General features: G+C 37.0%; 1 protein-coding gene and 1 pseudogene across 7 annotated transcripts in view; both read left to right on the top strand.

Annotated features, from left to right (window-relative positions):
* The window catches only part of ACACA (acetyl-CoA carboxylase alpha), a 242,740-nt gene that overhangs the window by 118,971 nt on the left and 110,448 nt on the right, over positions 1 to 13,321 (top strand). For 6 of the 7 annotated variants that reach the window (XM_023522859.1, XM_011379399.2, XM_023522858.1 and 3 more), the window contains 2 exons: positions 316 to 434; positions 10,912 to 10,935. In XM_023522859.1, coding sequence (XP_023378627.1) covers positions 316 to 434; positions 10,912 to 10,935 — 143 coding nt within the window. The remainder of the gene's footprint in view (positions 1 to 315; positions 435 to 10,911; positions 10,936 to 13,321) is intronic. The other variant, XM_023522860.1, reaches the window with a different exon arrangement.
* Positions 5,265 to 5,396, top strand: LOC111731284 (annotated as a pseudogene).

Genomic DNA, 13,321 nt, shown 5'->3' on the forward strand with positions numbered 1-13,321 from the left:
GTGTTTCTATATGCTCTCTTTTGCTAAAATCAAACCTTCTTCTGAGTTTAGGTTAGTGTAAAAGGTTTATGGCACACCTTGAAATACCCAGCAGAAGCAGGCTAGTTTTGTGTCCATTTATAGTCATGGGTATAGTTTTAAGATTCCAGCTTTATTAGTTAAAACAAGGTATTTTTATGTAGAGCCTTGGGACTTCTGTCACCACAGATTACCCTTTTCTGCATTAGATACCTCTTTCAAAGACTTCGTCCTGGGCTAACCATCCCTTAGCTTCTGTTTTTAAAGTGTATTTACTGAGGATTACTTTTTAACCAGGTGTATGTTCGAAGGGCTTATATTGCCTATGAACTTAACAGTGTACAACACCGCCAGCTTAAGGACAACACTTGTGTGGTGGAATTCCAGTTCATGCTGCCCACATCTCATCCAAACAGGTGAGTTTGAGCTGGTATGTGCACCCAAGCCAGACAGAGCTCTATCAGGAGACTTAAGGGGAGTAATGTGTATGATAATTTCATGTTTGTTTGTTTTTTTTTTTTAAGCTAGAAATATAGAGCAGAAAATGAACAGATTTAAACCATGAGAAAGATGTCTCTTGGTGCCCACTTTTTTTTTTGGACATTTGACCTGGAGAGATAAAGTATGGTCTAATAAAGATAAAATTAGGATTATTCCATTTGTTTTTACTTGTATTATGTCACTGAGGAAACATAGAGATTCCCCCCTCCCCTTTTTTTAAAAGTTAGAATCTACTAGCATTTTATGTGCTGGAACTTTGCCAAAAATCACTCTTTTAGCAGTTTAAATGAACATTTGGAAAATAAAAATATCTTGTGTGGAATGCTTTTCTTTTCAATATGTTTGCTATGGGTTAAGGTTATACCCGAATCAATTTCATTACCTTCCTAAAAACAGACACCTGAATTTAGCAGTTAAAACTTAGTTTTTAAAAATCACACTTCAGAAGCAAACTTAAATTCAAGAAAATTAATTAAGCCATGCTAATTCATTATTTTTCCCTTCCTAAACCCTTTAAAAAATAAAACAGACATGAAAGTTTGTTTCAGTATTGCTTTGGTCTTAAAATGTAAATATTTTATCTTAGATACTCATTTATTTCTAAACTACTCAGGCAGTGAAAACCTGGGAATTCCATCCACTCATATGTCCTTCTCTTTTAGAATTTTCATTCTTTTTAGTAATAGCACAGGAAATATAAATACCACAGCCAATTTTAAACAGCCCCCCTCCATTTCTTCTTTATGGTTTTTGGTTCTTCACTTTATATTACCAAGTACTGTGTCTTTGGGGATCCTTAGTTATAGACACCAGAAATGGCTTTGTTCTGAATTGCCACTTCACCCAAAGCAATAGAAACCTTTCCTAGAGACAAAGAAGTCTGTGCTGAGACATTTGGCCACTGGATGCCACTGTTGATCCAGCAGAGGTCAGCAAATGAGCAGAGGCAGCTTCAGAAAAAGTACTTCTCTTCTTTGTCTCAGAAGATCCTTTCACTTCTCTACCTCAAAAATACCTTATAGCTGGCAGAGAAAAGCATATATCCTTGATTTAGCAAGCATCTCTCGGTACATTTTTGCCTCCATGGATTTCAGAATCTCATTTTCTAGAAACGAATGGTTGTCCTTCAGCGAGCAGTGAAGTACTCATGGCACACATGGGCTCAGCCCTCGGTCGTCTTTCTTTTCCTGCATTCCTTGAATAATTGTAGAGAAGTACATGCTATACTTAATGCTCTTTGTAATTCTCAGGACATTCTCCTTTTCTTCCTGCTCTCTACTACCTCTTCCCTTTGGGCAGTGATTTGTAGTCAGGCTGCAGAGCTGCTTCTGATTTCCTTCCCTCCTCATCGCTCCCCTTGTCTTTCTGAATTGCTCTCCCTGTCCTACTTTTTATTTGAGGATATGTGTCCAGTTTGGTGAGGGATAGTCAACTGGAAAATGAGAGAAATGCTTCTTAACTGTTTGTTTAAAAATCTTATTCACTTTTCTATCTTGAGGGTTTGAATCTTGATTATTCCTGATATTGTTTCCAAAGTTACATACTTGCCCCTCCCGACATCTGAGGTGTACACACCCCTATGGATAAAGACCAGACTTAGACAGAACTGTAATTCTGTAGTCTCTGGAGAGTCCTCCTCGGATGTGTGTACATAAAATTATAAACTACAAAGTGATTGTTATTAGTTTTGATGTACATGTAAAAGTAAATAAAGATAAAGACAAAGGGAGAAAGAGAAAATAATCTGAAAACCAGAAAAATGTAAAAATTACTGTAATGCTTTTTTAGGTCTAAAGTCCTTTTGTTTAGGAGCATAAAATGTATTAATCTTCGAATGATATGTTCAGTTTTTTGGAATTATGCCCTTATTCTGACACCAACTGGTATATTGCAGTTCAGTTGTGACACCAGCTACGTCGAGTTAGACCAGATGTCACAAGTTAAGGGATCAGTTCTCCACAAAACTGTCTCTTCTTCAGATGGGGCCTTGGGGGGGTGAGGGGTTCCCCAGGCCACTGTACTTTGGGTCAACTGGCCACAGATTTGGGGGTTCCCATGGCCCCCTCAGATTCAGTAATTCACTAGAATACCTTTATATAACTCAGGAAAGCACCATACTTATGATCATAGGTCTGGGTGGGTCCTGAACACAGAGCTTCTCTGTTCTTTCTCTCTGCAATCAGGGTGTTTCATCTTCCGATCATATCATTGTGTTCACCAACCAAGAAGTTCCATTGAGCTTCAGTGTCCAGAATTTTTATCAGGGTTTCATTATAACAGCATGGTTGATCGAATCATAGGCCACATGATTAAACTCAGTCTCCAGTCCCTCTCCCCTCCCCAGAGGTCCAGCTGCCTCCAAGCCCCCAACTCTCTAATCACATAGTTGGTCTTTCTAGTGAGCAGCCCCTGTTCTGAGTTATCTCATCTTTCAGCATAAATTCAGGTGTGATCCAAGAGGCTCATGAATAATGAAGACACTTCTATTACTTGAGAAATTCCAGGGATTTAGAGTCTCTCTCTCAGGACAGGGACAAAGGCTAGTCAAATTCTTTATTATATAATAAGCCTGTTCGCCTTATAAAAGAATTGTAGGGTCTCAGTTTTAGCTAGTTTTAAGTTCCCACTTTTTTTTCTAACTTCAGTACTTTTATTATTTTTTTACTGTTTTGAACAGCAGGCAATAAGCATCTTTTTTCTTATTCTACAGAAATCAGTTACAGGAAACTATCTACCAGTGTCCATTCCACTCTTAGTCTTGTAAGGCTTAAGGTCACAATTATTTCACTAACCTCTGGATTAATGAGTCTCAGAATTATCTAGGAAGTGTTGTAAAAATACACATATTGGGGTCCCAAGATACTGATTTGTTTTGAACCAGAGACCAGGGGACCACTTTTTGAAAATCTCTGAACAACTACAACTGAGAATCACTACTGCTACACCAGCACTATCCAGTGGAAATACAGTAGTCTCCCCCTTATCCACATAGGATACGTTCTAAGACTCCCAGTGGGTGCCTGAAATCATGCACAGTACCAAACCCTATATATACTGTTTTTCCTACACATACATACCTATGATAAAATTTAATTTATAAATTAGGCACAGTAAGAGGTTAACAACAAGAATAAGATAGTTGTAACATACTATAATAAAAGTTGTGTGAATGTGGTCTCTCAAAATATCTTATTGTATTCACCATTTTGATATGAGATGATATGATGCCAGTGTGGTAAGATGAAGTGAGGTACTCAGAATGGCACACAATTTAAAACTTAGGAATTGTTCATTTCTGGTATTTTTCATTTAATGTATTCAGACCTTGGTTGACTGGGCAACTGAAAGCAAAACCACAGACAAGGGGAGACTACTGTATAATGCAAGCCACATATATAATTTTAAATTTTCTATTGGCCACATTTAAAAGAGTAGTAAGGAATAGGTAAAATTACTTTTAACATCACTTTGACCCATTATGTCTAAAATATCATTTTAATATGTAATAAAAATTATTAATGAGGTAGCTTTCATTCTTCATACTAAGTCTTTGGAATTTAGAGTATAGTTTACACTTAGAGCATGTCTCAATACAGGCTAGCCATATTTCAAGCCTTCCTAGCCACATGGACACCTCAGCTCTAGACCAAAAATTAATTAGGGGTATCATGCTGAGTCCTCTTTGTTTTATGTTAATGGTACTGCCTCTAAGAGGGATTAAAAAAACAATTCTTATTTTTATGTGGCTTGTTCTTAGTAGTTAACAGGAGTTATCCATATCTGATACTGTACATATTCAGCTATATTGTTTTATGTATGTTTAAAAATTATTCAGTGAAGACAGAGAATAGGCATGAATATATATATTTTACTTATCAATGCAAAACAGAATTTTATAATATATTTCCCAATTGGAGTTAACAAACCAAAAATTCTCGGGGGTGAAAACAGATACATTCTTTAACCAATTTTTTCCATTTTCTTTCTTGGCACTTGATCTTCACATATCTAGCCAAGCATTCATTTGTAGTAGACTAAATGTGTCCAACAAGTCCTTAAAAATAAGTATCTTTCTAAGGTATATTATCCAAGCAAGACTACAGTCTTCTGTTGTGTATGGGGTTACCTGGTAGAATTCTATCCCTGCAGTTTAATTTAGCCTTCATGGGTTAGGATGAAACATAGCGCTCTCTCTCTCTGCAAACTGACAACAGCAGAGTATTTTTTCAGGAAAATGTCTTAGATACTATTTGGGTTGAAGATCTGTGTCTCATTAGGACATGTTTTGATTTTTAGAGAAGCAGACAAAACACAAGTAATTTCCATTGCAGATAAGTGGAGCAGTCTCTAGGAAGGGAGAAGACACTTTTTTTTTTTAAGCACATTTGGGCAGTTAGTACATAACCAAAATGTTTGATGCCTTTTTATTTTTTTTAATTCATCATAGAATGTTGTACTGCTTGAAATTTTTTAAATTTTAAACTTTTAAAGTTTTTTATTTTACTGTGGAAAGAACACATAACACAAGATCCACCCTCTTAGCAAAATTTTAAGTGTTTAATATCGTGACTTTAGGTATAGTGTTTTACAACAGATCTCTAGCGCTTACTCATTTTGCTTGACTGCAGCTTTTACTTGACATTTAGTTACTCTGTGTTTCAGTACAATTCGACTATTTTTTCTAATATGCCTCTCAATATTGAAAAAAAAAAAGCAAATGACTAAACAGTTTATTTCTATTCTCAAGCTTTCCTCAGTGGCAGTATCGTCACCAATGAGATTTATCTGAAGTGCAATTATTGCTAATTGAAAAGTATTTCTAATCTCAATGACTTTCTGCATCATTCTTCTTGCTTGGTAGGCTTCAGTCAAGGTATGTTATCTTCTTGATCTTCTACCCAAGACTCTCAAGTTTTTTCTGGGAACTGTAGTTATAAGTTCTTTGGCATTCCCAGGTCTTATTCACCAGAGGATTCAGTTATTAGATCTTTACTCAGGGAAGTGCCTGGTGTAAATATATCCTTTTCTTTATAAATCTTCATTTCAATAGCAGCAGCTACAGAGATTTTCCTGACTTAAGCATAATAGGAAACCTATATATGTGACAAGTGTGTGTGTGTGTGTGTGTGTGTGTGTGTTTCCTTCCTTAGCATGTAAAGGCTATGTCCTACTGTATGTGAATATTTTTGAGGAAAGAGGAGTTTTGCTGTTGTTTTTTTTTTTTTTAAGGTGACTTGTAGCCAGTTAGCAAATGGTTTCTAGAGAAGTGAATGAGTTTCTTCAGTCATTTTTCTTGGTGCAGGAATGGTCTGGACAGATGGTCTGCACTAAGAGAACACTTTATTATTATCCAGACTTTTAGGACTTAATTCTCTTGTAGAAGATTCCATCAGCCCAGCTCGTTAGTGAGTTCCACTAGTATTTTACATGGATTAATCCTGGAGCTCAGACTACATCATTCAGCATTCCTTTTTCTCTCTCTTCCTCCAGTAAGGCTCAGAGTTTAGAGCCTGAGGGGTGTGTGTGTGTGTGTCTTTTTTTCCCATTCTGAAACCCTAGTTTATCATTCGCTGGTGCTAGCTAGTGATGGAAAAGTTTGTTACACAAAAGTATTGTCTTGAATGTCTTTATTCTTGACAGTCATCAAGTCATTTGACATTCAGGATTTCACTTAGCTTTGGGCACATTAAAGTAACTCAGAATAGTCTGGAAACATAAGTTCTTTAGTCAGCCTATGTATTTAATCTTCTAATATATAGCTATATTTATAAAAACATATAAAGTATATAATCCCATAAACTCTGGCTATGCATATGGCTGTGCATATTATGACAGTCTGGGAGTGTGAAATTTAAAACTCCAAATGACAAAATAAAAAAGAAAAAAACCCAAATGATTTTCATGAGTAATACACATTAGTGAACATAGGTCATTGTTTAAAAACTTTATGATTCAAATAAGAAGCATCAAAATTGACACAGGAGATGGAAGTATATTTTGTTGTATGTTTCTATACATATGTAATGGGTGAGGACCTATTGGTGTTTATTTCCACCTATTTTCTTAGGTGGAAATCCATGCTTTAGTTAAGTCGAATCATATTGCACCTTCTCTGCTATTTCCTCCTTGTGAATTTGGTCTTCTTTGTTATAATGTTTTAATTCAAGCACTTCTCTTTTTCCATGTCTCACATCCAGAAGAGGTCGGCTGTGTTTTCCCTTGATAGTACAGGTTTTGGTCATGACCGAGTTTAGGCTTCATAGCTGTAGTGGGTGGCCTGTGGACCTTCTTTTTATGAAGAAGATTGTGAGGGAGTTTAGAAATCAGAAGTGTTCCAAGTAACTAGTCAGCGCCCTGCTGCCATTCTTGAGAATTCTGATAATCTTTGACTCCTAGAGAATTAGATCCTTCTTTGGATAGTACTGAGACAGTCAAAAGTCACCCAACTTGTAGCATTTTTTAGCAGCAGGAGCACTTGGTTGTAGTTAGTGGGCCAGAATGAGCTATAAATAAATAAAATCCTAATAGTGCTAGCTTCCTTCATTCAGGGTAGTATACTGATAAGATGCAAGCATCAGGGAGAAGAAAAGATTCTCAGCAGGTTTAAGTGCTTACCAAAGTACTTTCCTATATCCATGGCTCAGCTTCTAGTCTCTGCTGTGTTATTTTGGCATTCTAGACTTGTAAGATTGGAGAGTCGAGTTTAAAACTCTCAATATATCATTAGGGTAGCCCAACGTCCCTTCTTGTCAAGGAAGAGTAGCTGATCCCAGGGGAAAGGAAAAGCAGAATCCAGGGCACCTGTAAATCCCTATAGTTTTGTGCTGTGGGCTTGTAGCTAATTATACAGCAGGCAACAGTAATATGCTGTAGCTGTTGGCATACTCATTTCAGAAAGAGCAAAATCTTCCAGCAGAGCAAAGAAGGGGCTCTAAATGGGCTGCAAATGAATGAATCAATGATCATTTTATTGTAAACTAAAGCTCCACAGTGGAATCAGGACATCTGAACTGCAAGGAGGTGGTGGGAGAGATGCCAGTAGAAATACATAGTTCAGATGTGTTTTACAACTCTTGATTTTGATTCTCCTACAGAAATATAGTCACGCAAGGAGACCACCACTGGTCACAGCCAGTCAAATTGCTCTTTCTCCTATGGTACTGCTGTTAGCGACTACTAGTAGGTTATTCAGCCGACCTCTTCTGATTCTGCTTTGCTGCCTGATTTCAAAAGATTTGCCCTATATGGCTCTCAGTCACAGCTTGATGTTACCACTGCTTGTTTGCATGCATCACCATCATTTTCATATAGGGTCTTTTTTTTTTTCTTCAAGTTAGAAGGCAAAAGAATTGAGAGCATTGTTATATGATAAAAGATTTACGTAGGGCCAGCTAGAATCAAGCAAAATGAAATTCAGCTGGAAGGGATGGTAAAAGGCTCAGAGACTTGCGACTGCCAGAGAAGTCAGTGTTCCTTAAATAAAGAAGGTTCAGCTAGCAGGCAGCAACTCTGACTTTGCATTCATATTGAAGCAGGCTCTCCAGCCATTCTAGGCAGGCAGATCAATAAAATCAGAGGTGACTTAATGCCAAGAATCTCAGAATTCAAAGGATTTCTCTTGTCTTTCTTTAAATTTATTCTGTATTGATGTGGAATGCTGGTCTCAGAAACCGAGATGAGAAATTGCCAGGTCTGATTCTGGTTTATGACACCATATTGAACAGTGTCCTTGGAAAGCATCCCACTTGGTTTCTCAGTTATCACATCTGTAAAATGGAGGTAATCTACTGGAAGGAAAATGATTCCAATATTTATCAAAACATTGTGAATGAAGATTCATAAGTGCTTTCAATAGCCTTAACAGCAAATGTCTATGAGAAGTGAATTCGTTTCCCATTTATGTATTTGAAAATGCAGTTGATTGCCTTATCAGAAATTGAGCAATTTGACTATTTTTGCACGATGGCTATGCAGTGGAACGTGGTAGATTTGATTTTATTTTTAGTTACATGCATGGAATATCTACTCATATACAAACTCTTCCTTGGTTGTTTATTTTTGGGCAGACCATGGCTCTAACTTTTTAGTGTATCACAGTAGTGTGTGGTATGCCACATTGCTCATATTCTTAAATTGATCAAATAGCCCCTGTATAGAGTGACAAAATATATAAATGATCATTATGGACATAGCTAAGTATTTACCTGGTAATAGAGAATTTATCCTTCTTTCCCTGCTCATCTTCCCTATAGCCTACGGATTCTTATTGTACCAAAAAGGAAAAGCTGCCTCTAAATTTACCTTTTATATGATTGATTTGGGGCCATTCCTTTAAAAACTGGAGATGTTGGGAGTTTTTGTTCTTACCCCATACTGTGTAGATGGTGCACAATTTCTATAACAAATCAGCAGGGGGCTCCCTATGAGAAGTTGAGAATTGCTAATGGAGAAGGGCTGGCTTTTTATTGGTGATGTTCTTTTCAATTCAGGACCTTTTCTACTGAAAATGTGGCCCTCATCCTGTGAAGACTCCCTACGGGATTTGAGCATAGCTACACAAGCAATGAGACCATTTTATTAGTTTAAGAAATTGGTTAACAGTTGAGAGAGATTATACTGGTTTCTAAATTCTAGAAACCTGGATAGATGGAGACTGAGATTATTTTGGTTGTGGGGTTATTCTCTGAACTGAGGTTCATGGTAAGGGACTGTACATGTGACCCCTTTCTTTAGAAGCCTTTATATCTTAAAGGAAGATGTTTCTATATTCTCATCAGCATCTACATTTAGTTTTCTTAGTTTCTCCTCCATCTGCTCTAGAACCTGTGCATACTTTTTATTTGTTGATGAGGGCCCAGTGCATTATAACTAAGGCTCTCTTGTAAAATGAAACCTGTTCTCCTGAGTGAGAAGATCAAAGACTCCAAACAGCAAAGGAGCAGGTTTTTGCTCTTGGAGGTTGCTCCCGCTGCCTTATGAATTCACTCTGTGATACAGGTTTGATGCAGAGAGCATTGCTACTCACAAATCACACGAGGTGTACAGTTTGTGTGCAGTGATATGTCACAGCTTTTTATTTATATGGCCAGCTCAGTCTATTCTGCTCCTTTCACTGCCATGGAAAGTGCATCATTTTCCTCCCTCTCTCCTCCTTCCCACATATCATCAGCACCACCCACTATGTTCTGCCCATTAAGTCCTCTGTGTGCCAGGAAACCCCAACAATGATTAAATGCTGATAAAAGAATGTTAGAAGGTTAAGATATCAACCAATCAACCCTCTTATAGTACTCCTAAATTGTGGGTGGTAAGTATAACTTTGTCCTTTTAAAATTGAAAATAAGTAGTTTTATTTGTTTTTTTTCAGTTGAGGAAATGATTGACATCAAATTAAGAAAAACAAAAAACAAAAAACGAGTTGGTGGCAAAGACCATAGAGAATGCAAGCGACTTGCTTTGCAGTTTTCATAATTACCCTAGTCTTTCTTTGATGATTTTGGCACATTCTTTATCAGGAAAATAATCTAAGGCTAGCCAAATTTGGGTAAGGTTTTATTTATGAGAGGCCTAGAGTTTTTAACCTTATAGCAATTTTAAAAAGTCACTATTACCCTAACTTCATTTAATTTAAAAAGTGTTAATTAATTAATTTTAACATACCACTCTAGTCATAGAATCATTTATCATTACATTCCTGCATGATATTCAGTTCTTTTAAGCTCCTATACTGCATAGTACTCCCCCTTTCTCTTCCTCCTCCTCCTCCTCCTCCTCCTCCTCCTCCATCACCACCAATACGACTACCCCACCAAGTTTATGGGAGGAAGAGAACATGGTTAGAGAGACTTAGAAAAGGCAGCTGGGAACCCACTGGCTTATTTTCTTGGGAGGGAAGTTTATAGGTTTATCATATATCCTACAAAGCAGTTAAGTGCGAGGGGCTATAGCATCAACTCATCTGGACCTCCTTATTACAGTTTTAGCAAAATAGAAGTAAGAAAGAAGATTCTCTAAGAATTTGTCATGAATTAATTTCATATTGAAGCTTAAAATACTATATCATATAGCTTAAATTAATTTTCATAAGCCTGTGTTTTATCGCTACTCTGCATCATCATTATTATTATTTGTAATAGAGCTATAAAAAATTTATGGTAAACATATTTTGACCCTTTACATCAACAGCTGCTGTGGTGAGGTAGGTCAGGAGGCATGCCTCTTTGGAGGCACCTTGGAGGTTGAAGGGTAATGAGCACTTAATTTTGTCTGCTGAATGCCAGAGCTACCAAAATGGAGCTCCTTACAACTGGTCTGTATCTGCTCTGACAATTCTTTTATTATGGCTTTTACTAACCTATCAATCAGTAACTAACTGTGGTTGTTTAATTACAGAGGGAACATCCCCACGCTAAACAGGTACCGTATGTTTAGTTTTTTTTTCCAATTAAAAGTACCCTTTTTTTGTAACTTAGAATAGTGAAATCAGGAAAAAAAGAGCACTACACTTGACAAACTAATATGTTATCTTCTGCTAGGGAGTCCTGAGCTCCCCTTTAGATGTACTAATTTATTCTTTTCTGTTTGGAAAACATGTCTTCAGCTTTTCTTCAGCTATTCAAAAAGCAATACTTGAAAAGCCTCAGTATGGAAAAGCTCCTATCTACCTGTATATGATAGGGGAGTTGTTCAGCTTTGCTGTAAACATCTTTTTTGCTAAGTTATCCGTCTAGTTTGGGGCTTTCAGAGAAGGAACCCTTAAGGTTACTTCTATCCCGGAAAATTGTTCATAATTTTTTTCAATTTTTAGTTTTCTAATTTGCTGCTGCTTTTAGAGGAATGCAAATGCAGAAATAGCTGATCTCATGTTTTATCAGTTTGTTAGTTATTCTAAAGTGTTGAAGTGTTATAATATGAAAGTCAATGATATGATTTGTGTACCCTGGGAAGAGGTTTCCAGGCCAGTATAACACAAGGGATGTTTTAGTATTCTGAGTTCTTCCTGCTCCTGAGCCAAGCAAGGCAACAATGCAAGTTTGAGAGGATAGCAGTTCTGATTGGGATTGAATCCACACAATGCTAAAGCAATAATAAGTCAGTGGTGAGCTCTTTTGTGCATGATCAATTATACACAGAAATATTTATAGGCTTATATTTATTTTGCCCCTCTCCCTTTAAATATTAATTAATCAAAACTGATTATAGCTTTTAGAGTCCAGTTTGGACGGGGAGAGGAAAGGGAGTGCTTCGTTGGGTCGTCCTGCCTACCCTTAGAGAGCGGGCTTGGTTCATTCCTGCCTGCTTTTAGCTGTTCTGGTCCATGGACATAGTATAGGGGGAAACCGAATAGTGAATATTTCCCATGGGGTTCAGTTGAGTGAAAGAGATATTTAACCCCATGTTTGCCATAAACACTGTCAGGTTATTTAGAAGGAGTCCCCTTTAAGTGTTATCTGGAACCCTTTTATCTTTCCTGTCTAATACTGGGCAGGGAGAAAAGACATAATGCCTCACAAACTTGCTGCTTTAGTAAATATATTTGGTGATCCTAGAAAAGAGGATGATAGCATTTCTGAGTTCATACAGCTCTGAATCCCAGTTTCTAGTGAGCACCATGTATAAGACTTGCTTGATGTGTGTTTCATTTGTTTGTTTCATTCATGATATCAATGGTTTCCTCTCCCACTCTGCCTTTCTATTCCCCAGTACTGTCAAAAGATGAAGTACCTTTTTCACAGTCATTGTTTGCAGAAGGAATAAATACCTGGAGTGTCAGTCTCTATAGTCTGTGTGAGCAGTACTTCCATCCTATAAAAAATTCCATCGCCTTTATAATTATAATTTGCAGTAGAGTGCAGTATGTACCCAGATCTTAAGTCTACATTGCTGGCTGTCTTCCCCTTGCAACTCTGCAGGTGGTGCACTTAAGGAGATTTTGGAGCAGCTCCCCAAAGTTCAGGTGCTATTGCCTTGCTCTGAACTTGCTTCAGATCAGTATGCCAGTAACATGTCAGGCAAGTCGTGGAGGCATCCTTTAGCGTGGTCCTTCTTAACAATCTGTCTTGATTGACTGGGCATTCAGAAACACTTTACAATATTATTTATCAGCACATACTACTGAAGTGCATAAAGGAATATACAAATTCATTATGGTTTTGGATTGAACAAATCAGTTCAGTTCTTTTCAAGCATCTCCATTTAGCACCTGTTTGTCATGCTTACACATACTGTAAGACCTATGCTCTGCCCTTTTGTATCTTGATGGGATTTATTAATGGGCTTTTGGTGAAGATATGTTTACTTTGGGATAGAAGTGTTTAAATATAAAATGGCAATTTTGCAATTTGGGGTTGAAATGTCTCTCAAAAAGGAAGGAGCTAAAGCCTTATAACTGCTATCTCTATCAGCCCATTAAAGACAAAAGTAAATACCTCAGCAAAGTTCCCTTTATAGACTGTGACTCGTTTCTGTATGATAAATAATGTTTTTATAATGATTTACTAAACCATTCCAAGTGACTTAGAGTTGTTGTACATGCATATATCTATCTGAATACTTAATCTATTTCAGTTCCTAGAGAAAAATGCCTTAAGTGTTGCCTAGTTACAACTCATTGGCTTGCTTACTTCCTTAAAATGGGGAATGTTTTAGGGAAGGGGAAGATGCAGGATGGTTTTTAACCCCATGTGCTACTCATTCCTTAGATATGCCATAATGTTGTGATATTATTTAAAACTGCCATGAAATTCCTGACAGTCCTTATATTTTTATTTGGAGAAATTTGAGAGTGGTAAAAATATGCTTT

This window comes from Pteropus vampyrus, unplaced genomic scaffold, assembly GCF_000151845.1.
Source record: "Pteropus vampyrus isolate Shadow unplaced genomic scaffold, Pvam_2.0 Scaffold358, whole genome shotgun sequence".
NCBI lineage: Eukaryota > Metazoa > Chordata > Mammalia > Chiroptera > Pteropodidae > Pteropus > Pteropus vampyrus.